Genomic DNA, 22,247 nt, shown 5'->3' on the forward strand with positions numbered 1-22,247 from the left:
AGCTGGAAACTTTACTCTTAATGAAGCCTCACCAAAACTGTTGTGAAAGAACTAGACCATAGATGAGGCCTTGTAGGCTCTTTTCATCTGTTTTAATGCTCCACTGCCACTGTAGTTCCACGGCAGCCTAGATGGTAGGTAAATGATGGGTGTGTCTACATTCCAATAAATGTTACTTAACAGCACATGCAATAGGCTCCATTTTGCTGCTCTCTGTGGTGACCAGGGAAGTCCATATCTGTTATCACACGAGTTCACACACAGAATCAAATCCTTTTTCCCTAACCACATGTGCTGAAGGTACAGGAAGCATGCAAGCACGCTGCTTTCTACTCTGGACATGACTGAAGAGGAACCCAAGGAGAAACGCTGACCCTAAAGCCTTTTAATCTACAAGTTGTCCAAATTTTGCTCTATGAAACCCATTTCCAGGGGCTCTTCAGGTGTGATGAGATTTAGAGAGCCAGCGAAGTGATCTGTTCAGTATATGGAATGGCCCAGCAATCCTTCTGGGATCATTATTCCCTCATACCCTTGCAGAGACTTAATTTTTGGATTAATTAATATTTACATCAGTGATTCTTAAACTACAGCAGGCATCAGAATTCCCCAGAGGGCTTGTTAAGTCAAAAACTGCTGAATCCCACCCTACAGAACCCCTGATTCAGGAAGTCTTACCAAAATGCCATCGCTGCTAGTCTGGAGCCACTTTGAGAATCCAATGTAAACATCTAAACCCATCTCCTATAAATCTCTGCTATACAGAATGCAGAATTCTGTGCCAATTCTGCTGCCCGCTTCTTTCTTTCTTCTCCCTGCATCTGCTTTAAGTGGGAGTTGCTCATTATCTCTCTGCTATCTATAGGCAAGTTAATGAATGTCTCCTAGAATCTGAGGATTCCAACCGTCTGTGAAAAGCTTGTAGCTGCCTGTGCTGGTTCTGTGGCTTCAGGGGGCTGCGGGGTACAGCTCAGTGGCAGAGTGCAAACTTGGCATATGCAAGGCCTGGGGTTTGATTCCCCAGCACTGCGAGAGGATAAAGATTGTGACAGAAAGCAAAACACTTTGAGACATGGAACTTTTGAAGATTGGACAACTGGATGAATGGGTTAGATATATGTTAATACTCTAGACAGAATTAAAAACTAAATCAGATAAAAGGCACATGGTATCCTTAATATGTGGCTATTAGATCCAAATAGTACAAGAGCAAGGACTCAATATTTGCATACCCAATGTTATGGACATGGTATTGGAAATATAAACGTAACTACATAGATATAAAAACCTATGACTCTATAGACATAATGTTTTATTTCATAAATTAATATGTATCTATGATATACAAACCCTTAGCCTAATTCTGATTATGTTCTAAAAACTATGCCAATAACTGTACATAGATTCCCTTCTTGAATACTTACTTAACATGTCATCTGAAATATGATGTAAAAATCAATGTTAATAAATTCTTTAATAAAAAATTTAAAAAAAAAAACTAAATCAGTACTATTGGCTTCCCCCCAACACCTACTGGCAAAAGATAATTTTAAGCATAGACTGGCAAAACGTCAAAGCCCAAGTAGGAGGGCTGTAGAAAGGAAGGGAGCAGGGGGCATGCGATCAGGAGGCGAGGAGGCGAGGAGGGATGATCTGCGATGCGGGTGTGCCCCTGCCCAGCACTAGGGAGCACTGTCCAGGTACTGCACTCTTTTCCACAGGACTGGTTTACCTGGGCTGATCGTGGGCCTCAACTTCCACACAGGGTCCTCTATGTGAACAATGTGCATTGAGTTATAGTCAACACATGGTGAGCCCATCAGACACGAATACGACAGGACAGTGGACTTGATTTGGTTTATTGCAGACAAGGGACAGTTGAAGTTACTTTTCCACCCACATGACCCTAGAACATGCATGTGGCCATGGATATTCCCTGCCTCCCTTTCCACAGCAGATCTGCTTTAGAATCTCAGGTTTTAGGGACTGATCTAGTCTTTCTATGTGAGCTACCACCCCACTGAAATTCTCCCCAAAAAGCACTTCCAAAAACCAAACCATTGAGTTTTTGTCCCAAAGGATCCCACAGAAGACCAAGTGAAACATAAAGACTTCATTCTCCTGATGCAGAAGGAAGAAACTAAACCACCACGAAAGCCAATCCTGGGGCCAACCATGTCTCTTCGAGTCCACATCCATATCCAATTGCACCTGTGCAAACCTGGAAAGAGTGAGCAAGGCTGTGCCTCCGGGGTGCAGTTCAGGGTGGAGCAGAGGTGCAGAGCATGTGCACATGAGCGCAGATGGAGCTGGGACAGGACTACTGGAAGGGCCTCTTCCTCAAGTGGGAGCTCTGGTGTTTGTCAAGGCTGGAGCTCCAGCTGAAACTTTTGCCACAGTGGGAACATTTATAAGGTTTCTCTCCTGTGTGAACCCTTTGATGTCTGGTGAAGTTTGACCTCTGAATGAAGCTTTTCTCACAGATGGGACATTTATAGGGTTTCTTCCCTGTGTGGATTTTCTCGTGGTGGCGCAAACCAGAGAAGTCACTGAAGCCTTTCCCGCAGTAATCACACTTACAGGGCTTCTCCCCAGTGTGACTTCTCTGATGTTTCACAAAGTCTGAGCTCCGCAGAAAGGCTTTTTTGCAGATGGGGCACTGGAAGTATGTCTCACCGGTATGCGTTCTTTGGTGAAAAACCAGCTGTGAATTCCTGTAAAAAGTCTTCCCACACTCCCTGCAGGTGGGGAGCTTGGGGGTCAGCAGGGCTCTCAGCTGCTCCTTCTGAGTGGCCTCTCTCTTCTCCAGCCACAGGGCAGACAGCTCAGCTGGAGGGGGAGGCAGGTACTGACCTAGTTGTTTCCCAGAACTCCTTACGAGTGGGGAAATCTGTCCTCCTGACACCTCACCCTGGAGGTTTTCTGGAGCCTCAGGGAGGGGCTCTCCTTCCCCAAAGCATGCTGGCACAACATCCTCCTCACTGAAGAAGCCCCTTAGCGCTGCAGCCTGGGGAGGGACCTCCACGGAAGCCTGGCAGGGGCCATCCAGAGCTTCTGGGGCCGTGTGGTCTGCTGAATTCAGAATCTCTTTGTCATTCTCTTGCCTCTCTCCTGCAAAGAGAAAGAAAGCTTGAAACGGCTCTGCAAATGCTGTGCCTGATTGTCTATCTCATATTCAATGACAGGGTCAGCATAAAATATCTTTTCAGAGAGATCTACAAGAGAGGAAGAAAAGCACAGAGCCTGACTGCTGGGACTCAAGGCCTTTGTGCTACGTTTAGGGTTTAGTGGATCCTCTCTGGAGCTGAGAATTTCTGATCAGTGCAAGATGGCTCCCAGCAGGTTTCTCTGAACTTTCCAGAAATAGGAAGCATGAGGTAAAGTAAGTATCACATTTTTAAATGATTGGGTTTTTTCATCTGATTATGAGGAAAGGATAAACAATCACACAAAAGAATTTGGAGGAAGAAAGGTTAAACACAAGGAAACCAAATCAGGACTGGAGGCATGGCTCAAGTAGAAGACTGCCTGTCTGGCAAGCCCAAAGCCTGGCGTTCAAACCTCAGGATCATCAAAAGAAAACCAAACCAACCTCAACCATATTACCCAGGGATTAGTTTAAGTGCAGACAGCCTTTTGGATGTTTCCAGTTAATCTGTACATATGTATGTGTGTGTCATTTTCAGATATAACGAATACATTATATATAGTTCTATATCTGCCTACATGTGTAAATGGTGTTTTTTTTTGTTTGTTTTTGTTTTTTTTGCCAGTCCTGGGCTTGAGCTCAGGGCCTGAGCACTGTCCTTGGACTTTCTCAAGGCTACAGCTCTACCACTTGAGCCTCAGCACCACTTCTGGCTTTTTTCTATGTATGTGGTACCGAGGAATCGAACCCGGGTCTTCATGCATGCTAGGCAAGCACTTTAACCACTAGGCCAAACTCCCGGCCCCTAAATGGTGTTTTTTTAGTGCAACCTGGATTCTCTGATTCTCCAAGTAACTAAAGAAAAAAAAAATCATGAAATTCACTTGTGTTGTGTTGCTAGCTGCAAGGCATGAGAGCTGTAGTGTGAAAGCCCTTGCTTAAATGCACACACTGGTATATGTTTTTCTGTCATCCATCTATCATTTGTCATCCATCCATGAATGAGACCAGATATGGCTGTGTTACCCAGACAGGCCCCAAACTCCTAAACTCAAGTGATCCCCTTTCCTCAGCCTCCCAAGTAGCTGGGACTACATACAGAGACCACTTTCATAGCTATCTGTGTATTATTAACTCACATAAGCAGTTATGAGTTTGTTTGAGGTTTTTTTAGATGAATACTACTTAATGATGAACACAGTAAATATTTTCATTTTGATTTTAAGATTTTTCAATGTTAAGTATTACATGATCCTTAGATTCAAAGAGACTATCTACTGCCATGTATGGTGGCACATGCCTACAATAAGCACTTGGGAGAGAGAATGTAGGAAGTTCATGTTTGAGGCCAGCCTAGGCTACACAGTAAGATCCTGTCTCCAAAATGAACATACATTTGTAAGTGGATATATAATTACTGAATGTTTCTCAAATATATTTAGGTGGGTGAAAATGGTTTTACATTGTTTGGGGTTTCTTTTTCCTTTTTTTTTTTTTTCTTCTTTCATTTATGGTGCCAGACCTAAGGATTAAACTCTGGGCCTGGGTGCTGTTCCTGAGCTTTATGGATCAAGGCTACCACTAAGCCACAGCTTCAATTCCCTCCTTTGATGGTTTAATTGGAGATAAGAGTCTCCTGAACTTTCCTACCTAGGCTGGCTTCAAATTACAATCCTCAGATTTCAGCCTCCTGAGTAGGTAGAATTATAGGTATAAGCCAAGAATGCTTGGCTATTTTAAACTTTAATTACAGTTATAAAAGGATGGATCTTTTCTCCACATCTATGAGCTTTTTTTCCTCCTCCCCCACGCCCCCCTCCGATGCCTAGGGATTGAACTCAGGGCCTAGCACAGTCCCTGAGCCTCTCTGTGCTAAAGGCTAGCGCTCTACCACTTGAGCCACAGCACCACTCTGTTTTTTTTTGTTTATGTGGTGCTTAGGAATTGAACCCAGGGCTTCATGCATGCTAGGGTAAGCACTCTACCACTGAGCCACATTCCCAGCCCCTGAGCTGCTACTTGTACTCCAGGAGGTCAGAAAGTCACCTGCTCTTAGCAACTGGCTTTTATTTCTTTAATTACTAGGAAAAATAGGGCGGGAGGTGTGGCTCAAGTGACAGACCCTGAGTTCAGATTTACTAATAATAAAACTGAATATCACATACTATCATGTTCATGAAAAACATTTTTCACTATTTTATTACACTTGTTTTATTTGGAGTTACTTTTATACAAAAAATTACTGGGCCGGTAGTTTGGCCTAGTGGTAGAGTACTTACCCAGCATGCACGAAAACCTGGGCTCGATTCCTCAGTACCATATACATAGTAAAAAGCTGGAAAGTGGTGCTGAGGCTCAAGTGGTAGAGCTCTAGCCTTGAGAAAGTCCAAGGACAGTGCTCAGGCCCTGAGCTCAAGCCCAGGACGGGCCCCCCCCAAAAAAAAAATTTACTGAGGCTTTACTTTTTAGACATATGAAAATCTAGTAATCCTTTCCTTAATGAATGAGTTCTCATACTTTACCAGGCAATGTGCAAATATCTCCTTCATTTTTTCTTTACATTTTATTTGCATACTATACTTAAAAAATTCTTTTTCTGATTCATTCGCTATATGACATATATAATAAGCCAACTCTTCCTACAGTTTCTTTTCTCCAGCTCTGCACACCAAGAGTGTCTCAGGCCCGTAGGTGTGTATGGAGTCTGTCCCCAGCATACGCTAGCTCTTACACACAACAGCTCCTCTGCCTGCACACTCCTTTTTCTGTTCTGTTGATTTGCCCATCAATTTTTACACCATGTCCATGCTATTTTAATTATCTTACCTTATATATGTATGTCTGCTTAGGAGAACAAAAATCACCTGCCTGAAACCCGTAATCACCTGCCAGTGACTTGACTGTGAGTCGGCAAAGAACCCCAGATGCTGAGGTCACTTCCTGAACTGCCCCAGTCATATCTCCTTCAGACAGCGAGAGGTTCCCCAGGCACTGAGATCACTTCCGCATCATCTGTGGTCACACCTCCCTACCTTTCCCTATATAGTCGTATTCAACTACAAGTTCCTTCCCTCTTTTTCTCTTCTTTCTCTGCACATCTCCATCACTTACAGGCTGGCAGTTTATTTGCTCTCCCCCCAATAAACTCTTTTCGGCAGGAAGCATGCGGTAGTCTCCTTTCAGCTAACCCTACAAATATAAAACAGATTTTCAAACTTTTTTTTTCTATTCTTGCCTGTTATTTTTTCTCAGTATTCTACTTAAAACCACCATGCCAATCATTTATAATAGTCAAGTTATGTAAACTGCCTAGATGCTCAACAATAGATGAGTGGATCAAGAAAATATGGTACCTATACACAATGGAATGGAATTGTACTCATCCATTTAAAAGAATAATACTATGTCATTTGCAAGGAAATGGATAGACCTAAAACAAATCAAGTTAAGTGAGGTAAGCCTAGCTCAGAAAAACAAATGGCACAAGTTTTTGCTCATATATGGAAGCTAGAGCTAAAATATAACTCAACATGACAAATTATATAGGGCTTTATGTATTTATACACAAATAACTGACTAACGGGGAGTACACGAAGGGGAAGATTCCAAAAGCTTAACTCCCCTGGAGATCTTAATTCTAAAAAAGTCTACCAAAATAGACAAGACTGAAGACAGCTGGTCAAATGTGTAGCCTTCTTTTAATAGTTAAACACATGTGCTAACGTGTATTTAACATCGCCCAGGACAAGGGTATTTATTCACCTGTGGTATTCAAATAAGACCAGCTGATGCATGGCTAGCTGCAACCAATGCACTAAAACAAGTCTTAATACCTTGTCCACTACCTCCAGTTTAGTAAGAGGAAGCAAAAAGTGACTGGAGTCCCACAAGCAATCACAGACCTGCACAGGTGAGTCTTGGGACCTTTTCACAGATGTGGGGGTGCAGTCCTGTCAGCAATTCCCCAAGTTCTGCTGAATTAGGCAGGTTGGGTTTGGAGTTGGAAACGCCTGCCAGAGAGAGGAAGAAGTGTGGGGTCTGGATGAATGAGGTAGTCAAGAGCCGAAGCTGTGTCCTTCAAAGGAATACCCTACGCATAAAGGGAGTTTTGAAGGCTCTGTAGAACACTTGAGAAAACCATGTAGAGCATGAAAGACACCAGTACTTGCAAGCTAACTAGTGCATATGGCAAAAGCTATAAAATCCAGAGTCTGGACAGGGAACCAAGGCTCTATAGACCACTGACAGACTGCAAGGATCAGGACAAGGAACTGACCAGTGGTCATTCTGAAGCAGTACAACTTAGGAGGAAAGAGCATGGGCTCACGCACTTTCATCACCTTTAACAGAGAAATACCACCGCTCATTTTATAAATGAAAGATGGGCAACTGTGGACCACATTCAACCTGCCATGACAAAAGAATACTTGTGATATGAGAAGTTCTTACTGTAACTCTGCTTTCTCTAATTCTCACTAGTCCACAACTGTTTCTCAAATCGACTTTCTTTACCCTCAGATCAGAGTGGATGCATACAAAATGTCTAACAGCCTTCACTCTAGCAAGTGGACCCATAACCTTACCTCCTGAGACCATTTTCCCATAGGTCTCCAGCATGAGATCCCAGTATTGTTCCTTTTGAGTAGAATCCAGATGTCTCCACTGATCCTGCGAAGAATAGAGGACGGTCACATCAATGAAGGAATCAGAACCTGCCTTCTAGGCCACAGGGAAGCTGAACTGAGGGCCTGGGTCATCAGATGATTTGAGAATTCACAGAACCTTGTCCAGAGGAGGCCACAGGGAAATTGACAGGACTTTACAACAGTACTTCTTTCCATGGTTAGAGAACATTTAAGGTTGGGGTTTAGTGTTCCTTAAAGTCGCATGCACTGTAGAGAACAAACAGAACGTAGGAGTCTTTATTACGGTGTTCTCAGTTTGAAAACTCTTTAGGGGCTTGTACTATGTGTCTGTGAATAACAGGAAGCTGGTACTAACACTGTGTAATTACAATCTGAGGATTCAAGAAAGCAAAGAAACAAATTGGTGGCTTTGGAGAAAGGACAGATGCTGTAGGTGTACATATCTGAACTCATGATCAGTTAAATTAGTTTTATTCCCACATAGCGGAGTAAAAATGCTACACTATCCACAAAGATAGCCTTCTTTCCTTACCATCTTTTCCCCAAAAGACCCGGCACTGAGAATACAGTGCAGCTAGAATCTGTTCTCCTCAATTCAAAGTTTAATCTCCCCAGCAAGAAGCTGCTTCAGGAGTCTCTGAACAGTATACCTCCAGCTCAAGGCCACACTCAAGGATTTTCCCAGAAGCCAAGCACCGCAGCTCAAGTCTGTGATACTAGCTACTCGGGAGGTAGAGGGTGAGGCAGTGGAGATTCCATCTCCACCAGTGGATGGACATGGTGGAATCCCTGGTGTCTGTTACCGCTACTGGGGAAGTGCAGTAACTGGATACAGTGACACATGCCTGTAATCCCAGTGACAAAGGGAAATACAAACAGAAGGGCCAGCCCATCCTGGACCAGCCTGGGAATAAAGCAAAACCCTCACTTGAAAATGAATAGCATGTCAGGGTGGCTCAAATGGTAGAGTGCCTACTTACCAGGCAAAAGGCCTTGAGATCACACCCTACCCTAGTACTACTACTACTACTAGTACTAGTAGTAATAACAACAACGTAGTTCTAAAAAACCAGAGAAGCTTGAATACAGCCCCTGCTTGAGACATGACACAAAATACCAGTGGCAGCCATCTTGTTCCTTTTTCAAGAGAAGGAAAAGGCCTAACTCTCTATTCCAGAGGGAAGTTCAAGGTTTGATATAGAAATACAGGATCTAAGCCAGACTCAAAGGAACATAGGCTCTCCTAGAAGAGATTTACAATAGAACAAAACCTAGATACCTAAGGCCATATAGTATGATGCTAAATGAAAGGACCTCCAAGATATAGAAACAAAAGCCATATGAGTGATTGTTGTCCTTAATGTACGATGTTAGCTCTCATCTCTTTTGCTGTCCCCTGGTTATCTCATATTGTTACAATATTTCACCTTGTTATCTGATATGTTTTATGTATGCTTAATTGGTTATTTGAAATTGGATAGGGAAGGGAGGAAAACAAGATGAGTGGGGGGAAGGGGGAGGAAATGGGGACCATGACATGAAAAAGGGTATCAATATTTGTGAAGTAATGCACTTTCTATCAGGTAAATATAATGTAACCTTTCTATTAATTACAATAAAAAATATATGGAAAAAAAGAAAGCCAGGATCTCCACTTTTTATGTGGAAATAGCACCACCTTGTGGGCTTAGGAGCTATTACCAGACGCAAGAGTTTTTTTGTATGGCTTCCTCTATTTTTGTAAAATGGAGTCAAGGCATGCATCCCTTGCAAAGTGCAGATCCATATGGGATCTAGACCTGGTACATAGTTACGGACAGAAACAGGACACATGCATATAGATATACACACAGATATGACATGATTCATTGTGGGACTGTTTGGAGGTAAGAGAGGAAGGGGAGGAACAGCGAAGGAGAACATGCATTATATCCAGGCATTGATGGTACAGTACACTGATGGTAATCTTTCTCCCAAATACATTGTGTCTATGTATGAAGACACTGAAGACTACTGAATAACAACAAGAGAAGATGAGGAAAGAGCAATCAGGTGGGCTGATTTGATCAGGTATAATAAATACATGCACGTATGGCATACCACAGTGAAGTAGTTTATACAATTAACAGGTGCTAACATTCACTACATAAACTTAGCAAGAATATATTAGAAGACATAAAAATGCAAAACTATTGTGTGATGACAGAAAATGGTCAATAACTGGTGAGAAAAGCATGGGACAAGAAGGAACAAAAAATCAAAATGTAGCCTGGAGAGAGGCACTGGCGATTTAAACAAGTAATCCTAGCTACTCAGGAGGCTGACATTTACAGATGGCAATTCAAAGCCAGTCTGGCAAGAAAGTTCATGAGACTTTTTTTTTTTTTTTTTTTTTTTTGCCAGTCCTGGGCTTGAGCTCAGGTCCTGAGCACTGTCCTTGGACTTTCTCAAGGCTAGAGCTCTACCACTTGAGCCTCAGCACCACTTCCGGCTTTTTTCTATGTATGTGGTATCGAGGAATCAAACCTGGGTCTTGTGCATGCTAGGCAAGCACTCTACTCCTAGGCCAAACTCCCGGCCCCAAAAGGGTGGTTTTTTTTTGTTGTTGTTGTTGTTGTTGTGTTTTGTTTTTTTTAACTGTATTTTTTTTTTGTCTTTTCTTTTTTGGCACTGGGGATCGAACCCAGGATGTTGCACTTCCTAGGCAAGCGCTTTGCCACTGAGCTACATCCCAGCCCGTTCATGAGACTCTTACCTCCAATTAAACACACACGCGCGCGCACGCGCACACACACACACACACAATCCCAAAGTGGAGTTGTGGCTTAAGTGGTAGAACAACTAGCTTTGAGCACAAAAGCTCAGGGACAGCACCCAGGTTCTGAGCACACAGCACACGCACACATGAGTGCACGTGCGTGCGCACACACACACACACACACACACACACACACACACACACACACACACATACATGCACAGCCTGGTGCAGTGGTTTACAGCAATAATCCTGTTACCCACGGGAACTGCACCCTATAAATCCCAGCAGTGACTCTATTCCCTGGAAGCTGGGCTGTCCCTAGGAAAAGCTGATAGCTCACCGGGGGTGTTCCTGGGAGGAGCACTGCTCCCAAGTCTTGGTCTCCCAGAAGCCTTTCCTCGGGTCGTGCAGGCATCTGAGAAGCAGCTGCAGCTGCAAAGAGAAAATCTTTTAACTACTCCCCAGACAGCACATATCCAACCCCTCACAAATCCGAACATTCTGTTCTATTGCCTGAATTTCCAGGCTTGTGTTAAACTCCTATCAACCTCTAATCCATTCCAGACTTCCAGTCTCATCCATGTCTGTCCTACCTCCTTCTTGGGACTAAAAACCCAAGTGCTCTGGGGCAGTGTTAAAGTGGGTTAAGATTCGGACTTTAGATCTCCAATTCAGAATACTTCTACCCTGTTTTCGAACAGTTATTTCACTTCACATGCAGACCTGACCATACCCCCAAATGTGTCAAGTTCCCTGTATCATTGATTAACTTTCCCCTCACCTAGCTCTGGTTCCTCCTTCACCATGTGGCCAAGCAGCTCCCCAGGCTCCGAAGGTGAGTTCTCAAGGCCCCGTTCCTGACGGTCCACTTCCGGGAGAGGCTCCACATCCCAGTGTGGAGAGGCTTTCTTCTCTGATAGGACTTCCTGTCCTAGAACATGTATGCTGATCTGGAAACCAGACAATACTCATTACTAAAACATACTGAAGCAGCCAAGGACTTTGTTAGATTTAAAGTTATATAGCTATCTTTCTTTAATGGATGAGGCTATCTTTATGGCCATGAAATGAAAGAGAAAAGACTCAGGAACTAGTGAAAGAAATATCCCAAAAGGCACCAAAAAGATGACAACCGAATTAGTCTGAGATATCTTCAAAACTTACCAGCAATACTGAGGTCTATTACACAGTACAACTAAACTTTCCAAAGACAGAATGGGATGAGAGACTTTCTTTAATCCCAATGGATAAAAAGTGTTGAGATTCAGAGAGCACTTTGGAATTAGAAGAACTACAGAACAATCTAGATTTGGCACAAGCCACATATATTTAGTATCTGTCCTCCATTCTTGCCACAGAGTTCCCAGAATCCTTGTAATTTCCTGGGTGATAAGAGTGAAAGAGGTGTTTCTTGTTATTCCTAATAAAGAGTCTCCTCCATTCAGACCTGGTTCTATGCTAATGAGGTTACCTCGAGATGGGTTCCTAGACAGCTTCAGGAAGCTGTGACCAGAGGAGCCAATGCACAAGTGGCTCATGCCCATAATCCTAGCTACCAGGAGGTTCAGACCTGAGGATCTGGGTTCAAAGCCAGCCTGTGAAGACAGATCTTATGAATCTCATTTATAATTAATCAGTAAAAAGCCAGAACTGGAGGCCAAGATCAAGTGGTAGAGCACCAGCTATAAACAAAAGCAGTAAGAGTACCATGGCCTGACTTCAAGTCGGTAGCACATGCCTGCAACCCCCGCTACACAGGAAGCAGAGGTAAGAGGATTAGGATTCATAGTTGGCCCAGAGCAAAAGCATGAGATCCTGAAAAAATAACTAAAAGTAAAAGGGAGGCATGACTCCAGTAGTACTTGCCTACAAGTACAAAGTCCTGAGTTCAAAAGCTCAGTACTTCCAACAGGGGTGGGAGGGAGCAGTGTTGGAATTTTCAAACCACCCTATCCCAAACCCTGGGAATTGGAGGACTGGACCATTTCAATCAGTGAGCTAATCAATATGTCAAAACAATGAAACCCCTACCCGCCTCCCCCCAAAATGATGTTTGCAGCTAATCAATTATGTCAAAACAATGAAACCCTTTCCCGCCTCCCCCCAAAATGATGTTTGCAGGAGTATCCAGTCTGATGATGTCATCAAGACATAGGAAAGTGGTATGCTGGGAGAGGACAGGGAGATACCTTTCATGCTTCTTCCATTCTGTGCTAGGGAGCTGTATCCTTTGCAGTCTCCTGACAACATAAGGAAAGTGATTTCCTGAGATCTGCAAGTCATTCTAATAACCAAAAGACACCAGGGGACCCCCCCCCCCCGCCCCAGTCAGAAGGGTACCTGACCCTAGACACGCACAACTAGCCTGGGAAGTAGAAGCAGTGCTGTGCACCTGAGCCTTGAACGTGTGGCATCTGTGCTGACTGCAGATTATTAATATCAGAATTAAACTGAATGGCTAAGCCAGGCACCAGTGGCTCACACTTGTAATCCTAGCTACTCAAAAGGCTGAGATCTGAGATAAGTCCAGAGGTGACATCTGTTCATTCACTCCTAAAAAGCCCCTCTGCTCACCCACTGCCACAGTCTCCGAGGATCGCCCTTCAAGCTCTCCACGAGGGTCACTGCCTCTTCTCCACTGCCTGGACACTGTTTCCGCACCCACATCTGGATCTCCCCAGGAAGGATGGTCAGAAATTGCTCCAACATCAGGATCTCCAGGATCTGCTCCTTGGTGTGGACCTCTGGCTGGAGCCACTGGAAACAGAGCTTCCGAAGTTGTTTCAGTGTCTCGTGGGGTCCAGACATCACCTGGTAACGAAACTGCCTGAAGAGCTGGCGCGCAGCCTCCGGGCTGGAGAGCTCCTCTTGAGAGGCAAGGTCTGGTCCAGAGAACAGGGGGTGATCAGCCTGGGCCAGGGCAGGCGGCAGGCCTAGGGCCTGCCTCAGGTCAATGGGCATCGTCTGGCTTTGCAAGGCCTTTGAGGTGAAGGGCTTCCAGCGTGGATCTAAGCCTTCATGGCAATGACAAAGATGGGATGAACTCAAGCGCTGTTCAGAAGAGAAGGGCACTTTAGAAAGAACAAATGCATATGCCACACTTGAGAAGCCCCACAATCAATGATAAGCCTTTGAAACTGCTTAACTCATATATGATTCCATTTGAAGGACTGTAAACATAAAACTACAAAGCAAAGTGTTACCCCATATCTACAGAGCTACCGTCACCTGGTCTGTCTGTAATAGCCTCAGCTGGCCTTCAAGTGTCCAGACCACACATGGAAGTGCCATGTGCCATGTGAGAACATAAAACACTTCTGTATGGGCACCTACCTAGCTGCAAAGTAAAGCAGAACAAGGACAAAACAACCTAGAAATCTGCTCACTGGAACAATCAGATACTTCCAGAACAGGTGAACAAGTCTCCTCTGCCACGTATGTCCTTCCACAGCCCAGCCCAGCCCAAAGCAATATAGCCAAGCCATCATGGATTAGAACACAAGAAATCATGAGTCAGACAAGAAGGAGAAGGAGGAGGAGGAGGAGGAGGAGGAGGAGGAGGAGAACAACAACAACAACAACAACTTTTCCCCTTAGAAGTTCCTTGTCTCTGGCATTTTATCACAGTGAAGCTGACTGATACAGTGTCTGAATACAGAAGACAGCAAGTGAGGCTGTGAACAGCATCACAGATGTTTCCAAGGTGCTAATTATGCAGGGATTTCTACTGGTGGATCACTGGGTCATCCATAAATGTGGTAAAGAAGCTGAAAGGCATCATTTCTCCATAACACAAGGGGCAACAATCAAAAACACACACAAGCACTTGGCAGCATTTAGCATGACATGTTAGGGCAGACCTATAATCCCAGAACTCAGAAAACTTGAGAGAGAAAAATGATAAATTCAAGGCCAGCCTGTATTACATAAAACAGTGTCAAAAGAGAAAAAGAGGGCGGGAAGTTTAGCCTAGTGGTAGAGTGCTTGACTAGCATGCATGAAGAACCAGGTTCAATTCCTAGGTACCACCATAGAAAAAAAGCCAGAGGTGGTGCTGAGGCTCAAGGGGTAGAGCTCTAGCCTTGAGAAAGTCAAAGGACAGTGCTCAGGCCCTGAGCTCAAGCCCAAGACTGGCAAGAAAAAAGAAAAATCAAGAGAGAAAAAGAAAAGAAAGGAAGAATCAAACTGAAGCATTTAAAAAGAGGAGGACTAGGGGGAAGATGAGAGAAAAGTTTGTTCAGGGATCCAAAACAGGGAGGAATGATATAAAAATGATTCTCATTTAGACATCAGCAAAAATGTTTTAAATAAAACCTAGATGTTTTTATTAAAATATTCATACAGCACTGAAGAGAAATATATAGAGTGCTCAATAAATAAATGTGGGAAGTTGTATTCTGGCTTTAGTAGAGTAACTGGGAACAGAAACCAGGCCTGGAACTGGAAACAGCTACAAAACATCCATTAGAAAGTACATTGCACCACTTGTAAAGAAATGGAAAGACCTGAATAAAAACAGTTCAGTGAAGTCAGGCCCGGAGAAGCAAAGAATGTGTATTTTCCCTTAAATGTGAAAAATAGATTTAACTTGTAAGTAAATATGCTCGGTGGTATGCAAGTGCATACAAATTTATGAGCTGAAATACATACAGCTCACAAAGGGGAAACTCAAATAGTGCAATTCCCTAGAAAGGCAAAACCCAAGTTAAGCAAAATAAAACACCAGGAAATCAGGAACTGGAAAGGGTTGGGGTGGGGTGAAGAGGGGAAGAATGTCATCAACAATACAATGTATACTCTAAAAAATTAAGAAGAGTGAGGAAAAGAGTGGCCAGGGGAGGAATAGTTAAAAAAAAAGAAAAAAAAAGTGTTGAAAAGGGGGTGTGGTCAAGAGGTAGAATGCTTGGCTTGCCTAGCATGCATGAAGCCCTGGGGTTCAATTCCTCAGAACCACATACACAGAAAAGGCCAGAAGTGGTGCTGTGGCTCGAGTGGCACAGCGGGTAGCCTTGAGAGAAAAGTGTCCAAGGGCGGTGTCCAGGCCCTGAGTAGTTCCAGCCCCAGACACTGTCAACACAAACACATAAAACACCACTGAAAAGGGTGACATGGATCAAGACAGCTGTGGCCATGGCTTTGTAAGAAAGGCAAGGAAGGAAAGGAGGAAAGAGGGGAGTGGCAAGGGGGGGGGAATCTCTTAACTATCTGAAATTCATTTTAATAGTGGGTTGATGAGGTCCCGAGTGAATCCGTGACCGTCGGCTCGAGGTTACACAGGAAACGGACATGAATTTAGCACCTCTAGCACCACCGCTACTGAGTAGTTCCCGAGTTAAACACTTAGTGGCCCGCGAGTGTAGCCCGTCCTCGGGGTTCCCGCGGGAGATCCCAGACCCGGACACCGCGGGGTCCCAGCGCCGCGGCGGTCTGGGCTTCGGGGAGGGCGGGCGCGGGCCCGGCATTGGGTCATCTGGGCAGAGGGAGGCGAGGGGCGGACGCCTCGGAGGGGGTGAGGGGGAGAAACCTGCCACAAACAAGGCCGCCGAGGCAGCGTGCTGAAGCCGACTCGGCCCTGCGCCCACCCCTCCCCGCCGCGGGCGGCACCCCCGTCTCCTCCAGGGCTCGCCTGCAGCCCCGGGGGGGAGGCGGCGGCGGGGCCGGGCCTAGTCCAAGGCCGCCCCGCCCCGCGCCACCGCGCCGCCCGCCCGCCCGCCCGCAAGCGCGCTCACAGGCTCACGGGAGCGCGCGCCCGCCGTCCCCCGCCACAGCTCCGGGACCCTGGCTGAGGGTCACACCGACGCCAGTGGCGCCAGATCCGACTCTGGACGGCGAGAGAAGACCGGATCCAATCCAAGCTCACCTCAGCCGCCGCGTCGGCTCCAGCACACTTCCGGGAGATGGGCGGCTGCGCGCGCCTCCCGCCGTAGTTGGGCGACGTTCGACGCCGGGGCGTGGCCGAGGGGCGGGGCTGGAAGCGAGACCTAGATTCCTATTGGCCTTCAGGACGCCCCGCCCACCCAGCCAGAGACCCATTCCTCCCTCCCTTCAAGCTGTTTCGTTCTTTCACGGATAGCGATCGACCTTTATTGCCGGCTTGCGGGTGCTGCAGCGGGAGCCCGGATAGCCCGTGCGAGTACGAAGGAATGCCCTTGTCTGTTGCTGACTTTGCCCAGTCCACCTTCCAACCTGCAGTTCTGACTACAACTCGCAAACCTTGGCCTTTCTGGAGCATTAGGTTTGCCCTAACTTACTCTATCGTGGTTCTCCTCCAGCTCTTCCCCCACTTGTCATTCCATGTTGGGCTTCAGTGAGGCCAAATTTCCTCATCCACCCATCATTCAACATAGAAACGCCGTACTGTCGTCCTTGACCTCTCCCTCCCCTCTCCTCCTCTCTTTCCCTCACCCACACACCAACAAACATTCGTGTGTGTGTGTGTGTGTGTGTGTGTGTGTGTGTGTGTGTTAGTACTGGAGTTTAAATTCAATGCCTCCGATTCTTGCTTAGTTTTTTTGGCTCCATGCTAGAGCTCTACCACATCAGCCACAAGTCTCCACTTCCAGCTCTTTTGAGCTAGGAATCTGGCAGAACTGGCTCCTGTTAGGCTAGCTTTGAACAGTAAATCTCAGATCTCAGTCTGATTATAGGATTCTAGGATTATAGGTATGAGACACCAACATTCCCCATTATCTCTAGCTCTACTTAGCTTTGGTCCTCCTCATTTCTCGTCTAGACATTGGCCACAACATTTTCACTAGGTTCCAAGTTTCCAGACTTGCTCATTTTCTTAAGCAACTGACAAAAGTACTAAAGATAAATAAATAAACAAAATAGTTTTACCATGTTTATATGCAAAGAAATGACTATAAATCTAAAGATATACCTGCATACAGGTGTTTATAGTTACAATATTCACAATAATTGAACTGTGGAATACATGGAAAAGAGATTTGACTGTAACTGTGGTACTGTTTGAAGACAGAAAGATGAAGGAACCAGGACCAGTGACTTACAAATACAATCCTAGATACTCAGAATACTGAGATCTGAGAGTCACAGGAAAGTCTGTGACAATCTTTTCTCCAATTAACAATTTTAAAAATCTAGAAGTAGAGGTTTTGGAATGTGCCTTAGAGGTAGAGTGCTTGCCTAGTATGCATGAAGCCCTGGATTCAATTCCTTAGTAGCACATAAACAGAAAAGGCCAGAAGTGGCACTGTGGCTCAAGTGGTAGAGTGCTAGTCTTGAGCAAAAGAAGCTAAGGGACAGTGCCCAGACCCTGGGTTCTAGCCCCAGGACCAACACACAAACAAAAAAAAAAAGGAGTAAGGAAGAGGAAAATAAATAATGCTACTAATATATACTACATCTATATATGAAGATTGCATAAGGACACTGAAAGGGATAGAGAGCAATGAAGGTGGCTACTGTGATTAAATATTATCTATGCAGATGTGAAATGGCATGACACTCCATGGTACAATTTAAAAAATGAATGACAAGGAAGTAAACAGGGCCATTTGGGGAGTGAGTAATCAGCAGGAAGAGACAATGAGTTGGAGAGAAGGTGGATGTGGTCAAAGTACTTTGTATGCATTTACGAAAACAAGACAATAAAAATGGTTGAAATTATTTTAAGGAGGATGGTGTATAAAAGAAAGTGATAGAGAAGGGGTGACATCGATGGGGTCCAGAACAATGACCCCCCATAAAGAAAAATGAAATATCACATTTGCGGGAAAGTGGATAAAACTGGATATTGTCTGGTTAAAAGAAATGTACCAGACTAAGTAAGCCAAAATTGTATGTTCTCTCTGCTGTGGAATCCAGAGACACCCCTCCCCAAGAATGACATGTGTAAATCAGGTCTTTAATTTTGGGGAAGGGCGAGATTGGAAAGGGGAAGAGTAAAATGAGAGGATGTGAAGGAGGAATAAATATAATCCAAATACTTTATATTCGTGTATGAAAATAAACTACTGAAACATATGAAAAACGATTTGAAAATAGGACAAAGGATCCCATGAGTCATAGCTATTCTGAAAGCTGAGATTTGAGGGTCAGGATTCAAAGCCAGCTAGAGCAGGCAAGATTCTGAGAATCCAATTAACACCTCCCCCCTCAAAAAAAGCCATAAGTAGAGGTTAAGGGAAAATTCTAAGAGATAGCACCCAGGTCCTGGATTGAAGATCCAGAACCAGCATAAAAGAGGGTGGGTGGGAAGCAGAAAGAATAAAAATGAGGAATAGAGGGGTTGATTGGACTAAAGTACCATATATATATATATATATATATATATATGCTTGTTTGGGAATATCATGAAAAACATTTGTAGAATTAATATATATTAATAAAGGAGTTGTGAAAGCAGTGAAGTACAGGCTTTCTGCCCTGGGTTTAAAAGAATTGAAGATGTCTTCTCTGCAAGAATGAAGTGTGGGAAAGGAGGAGGATATGTTCATTCATGTACCTGAAACACGTACCAGTAGTAAAGGAATCACAGGTACAAACAAGTGTGTGAAACTACTATGCAACCTAGGTTGACTAACAGAGGAGCTTGGCTACCCACCCTGATACACCAACTGCGACATAGTAGGGAAGGGCAGGAAAGGGAGACTTCCCTGCAGGTGGCCTTGGGAGGTAGGTATTGTACCCCATGTTTGGGAAATAATGACAGATACTTCTAGATTATAGTAGGGGAAAAAAAGCCTGAAACTTGCACAGCTAATGAGTTTTAGTCAAACTGATCTTATCTCAGCATGTGTCAGTGGAGTCTTATCAAGATAACAAAGTCCTGACTGCCTTGGGAGGGAAAGGGGAGGAATAGATCTGCTCCCCTCACAAAGATATTTAACATCAGTCCTACTGTTCTGAAATCCAGAGTGGATGTGGAAGAGAAAAAGATACAGGAGGAGAAAAAGGTTAAAAAGGCAAAAACTAGAACCAGATAAAATGGAGTTAGCATCTTCTTCTATCAACTCAGTCTAGTTCTATGAGAGGGTGAAAGGCCAAGGATCATTTTCTACAGTATGTACTTAACTAATTGCCGAAGGAGGGAACAAAGGAGTCTTGGAAAGGAAGACTGTGTTTGCGGTACCTCCTGTTGGGGATGAGTATTTAGGTATCACAGATTTTTGCACAGATATTCCAAGGAGGATTAATGTGTCTGTGTGCACAATTAAACAGGGAGTCCAGCCCAAAGTTTTTAGACAAAGTAGACTGATGAAAACTGAAGTGAGGGGTGGGAGTCTTCCTATATGAAGTTCAGTTCATATATGGACCAGCTGAGTAGTCCATGCTCCCTAGCAAAAGCAATTTCTCAGTACTTGTCACAGAAAGTGAAAAAAAAAGAACTAGAAGCTAAAGAAAGTCATTAGAAGGGAGAAAAGAAGGAAGGAAGGAAGGAAGGAAGGAAGGAAGGAAGGAAGGAAGGAAGGAAGGAAGGGAAAAGAATGAAGAAGCAAAATTACCTCAATTGGGAGAAACAGATACTAAAAGCCCATTATGTCCTTTGACTCCTTTAGATAAGAAAGAAATCAAGCTTCATTAGTAATGAATCTGTAACAGGCTAACTGGTCCTCTCAATCAGTCATACAATGAATAGTCTTGAGTTCCAAATTGGCATCAAGGTGGGGAGGGGGCCCTACCATGAGGGAAGGGGAGGTCAAGTCCTTGGAATAGTTGATGAGGTCCTACATTTTCACTTCCCTTCAACAGACTGAGACAGGCTGAGGTGGACGCATAGTAGGTACAGTGGATTTGTGGATAATATGACCTAGTTTTAACTCAGCTAACCCTGACAAAGGGGACTCATAGTTTTACAAGGTCCCTGTAGAGGAATCTCAGTTTGTGAGTGAGACCAACAATGAAGGCACAAGTAAACAAGAACAGCAGAACTTCCAACTAGAATTCAAGCTCCATCCCTATGTCAGACAGAGAAAAATCAATGACAACCCAATCAGATCTGGCCAAAAATACAGCAAAATGGTGTGTGTGTGTGTGTGTGTGTGTGTGTGTGTGTGTGTGTGTGTGTGTGTTGGTCTTAGGACTTGAATTCACACCCTAAGATTTTGTGCTCAAAGCTAGTGCTCTAGGTCTTGTGCCACAGTTCCACATTCAGGTTTTTGCTCATTAATTGTAGGTGAGTCTCATGGACTTTCCTGATTAGACTGGCTTTGAACCATATCTTTTTTTCCCCTGTGTATATGGTACCAAGGAATCAAACCTAGGGCTTCATGTAGGCTAGACAAGCACTCTACCACTAGGCTAAACCCCTGGCCATGAAAATAGATAGATTTTACCCAGTCGTCCAGAAACAAGGACATACTAAATCCACTAGCACAACGATGTTCATTGCAGCACTTATTACCATAGCAAAGATATAGAACCAACCTAAATGCCCCTCAGTTGATGATAGGATCAACAAGATGTGTATTTATACACAATGGAATTCTATGCTGCCATCAGAAAGAACGACATGGCCCCATTTGTAAGGAAATGAAAAAACTTGGAAAAAATCATATTAAGTGAAGTAAGCCAGACCCAAAGGAACATAGGCTCAATGGTTTTCTTCATTTGTCATAATTAGTATAAACCTTGGACTCTCCTAGCAGAGGTTTACAATAGGTCAAAACCTAAATACATAAAGCCATATAGGATGTGGCTAAATGAAAGGACCTCCAACATATAGAAACAAGAGCTACATAAGGTATGACTGTTGTTTTTAATGTACTATGTTATTTCTCATCTCCTTTGTTGTCCCTTGGTTATTTCATATTGTTATAGTATCTTACATTGTTATCTGATATATTGTATATATGTTTATTTGAAATGGGATAGGGAAGGGGGGAAAACAAGATGAAGGGAGGGGGTGGGAGAGGGAAATGGGGACAAAAACATGAGAAGGGGTAGCAGTGATTGTTAAGTAATGCACCTTCTATCTAGCAAATATAATGTAACCCTTCTATTAATTACAATAAAAATAATGCAGCCAAAAATAGATAAACAGACATTAGATAGACTGCTAGATTGAGGAGCAGTAGATAGATAGATAGGTAGGTAATAAATAGATAGGTAAGATAGATAGATTCAAAGATTCTATTTGGATAAATAAACATATATGTGACTGTTGATTAATAACATGGGGTTTGTACTCAGGGCCTGAGCACTGTCTTTGGACAGATTTTTTTGCTCAAAGCTAGCACTCTGCCACCTGAGCCACAGTGCCACTTCTGGCTTTTTCTGAGTATTGAACCCATGACTTGGCGCATGAAGTGAGCGAGCACCCTACCATTAGGCTACACTCCCAGCCCAAAGAAAGATTTTTCAGCACAGTTTAGGGTCATTTAATATTCCAGCCCTCTTCTGGAGGATTGAACCCATGGCCTCCAGAGCATGCTGTTTAAGACTCTCCCACTGCTACACCACCAGTCCTGTAGATGATTCTTTTTCTCGTGAATGGATCAGGGATCCTTTAAAGCTTAGGGAGTGCCATCTAAGTATGGATCTTGGAGCACTTGGCTAATGGACCTCACATGCCCTATAAACCTTTTGCTACTCAGAATTCCTCTCTTCCGGCTCCCCCTTCTTAAATGACATTTGCTTTTTGTGTGCATCTCATTGGCCTCTTTCATTTTAAGGTATCTGATTCCTTCTTGGGCAGAGAGCTTGATATGCTCACTGGTTGCTGATA

The 22,247-nt window shown here is 44.0% G+C and overlaps 1 protein-coding gene across 2 annotated transcripts; it reads right to left on the reverse strand.

The window, feature by feature from the left end:
• Nucleotides 1-1,843: 1,843 nt before the first annotated feature.
• Znf18 (zinc finger protein 18) lies at nucleotides 1,844-16,490 on the reverse strand. Of its 2 annotated transcripts, XM_090349544.1 has the most exons (7): nucleotides 16,416-16,490; nucleotides 13,130-13,606; nucleotides 11,337-11,505; nucleotides 10,896-10,987; nucleotides 7,732-7,816; nucleotides 7,051-7,158; nucleotides 1,844-3,111 (listed from the first exon to the last, which is right to left on the reverse strand). In XM_090349544.1, exons 2-7 carry the CDS (start codon nucleotides 13,514-13,516, stop codon nucleotides 2,321-2,323), a joined length of 1,632 nt encoding a protein of 543 aa, XP_090205670.1. In that variant the 5' UTR covers nucleotides 13,517-13,606; nucleotides 16,416-16,490; the 3' UTR covers nucleotides 1,844-2,320. The 2 variants fall into 2 exon arrangements, with proteins under 2 accessions (XP_090205670.1, XP_090205671.1); XM_090349545.1 differs by lacking the exon at nucleotides 7,051-7,158.
• Nucleotides 16,491-22,247: the final 5,757 nt, after the last annotated feature.

The sequence above is a fragment of the Megascapheus bottae genome, chromosome 17 (genome assembly GCF_031878675.1).
Source record: "Megascapheus bottae isolate mThoBot1 chromosome 17, mThoBot2.hap1, whole genome shotgun sequence".
Lineage (NCBI taxonomy): Eukaryota > Metazoa > Chordata > Mammalia > Rodentia > Geomyidae > Megascapheus > Megascapheus bottae.

Bases quoted from the DNA above. Each gene is read 5' to 3' on its own strand.
- Znf18 (XM_090349544.1), bottom strand. From the start codon at position 13,516: ATGCCCATTGACCTGAGGCAGGCCCTAGGCCTGCCGCCTGCCCTGGCC. The intron at 7,817-10,895 runs GTGAGCTATCAG...TATTCTTCGCAG, and splicing joins TCCTCCCAGGAACACCCCCG to GATCAGTGGAGACATCTGGA. The intron at 3,112-7,050 runs GTCTGTGATTGC...TTCTCTTTGCAG, and splicing joins CCCAAGACTCACCTGTGCAG to GAGAGAGGCAAGAGAATGAC.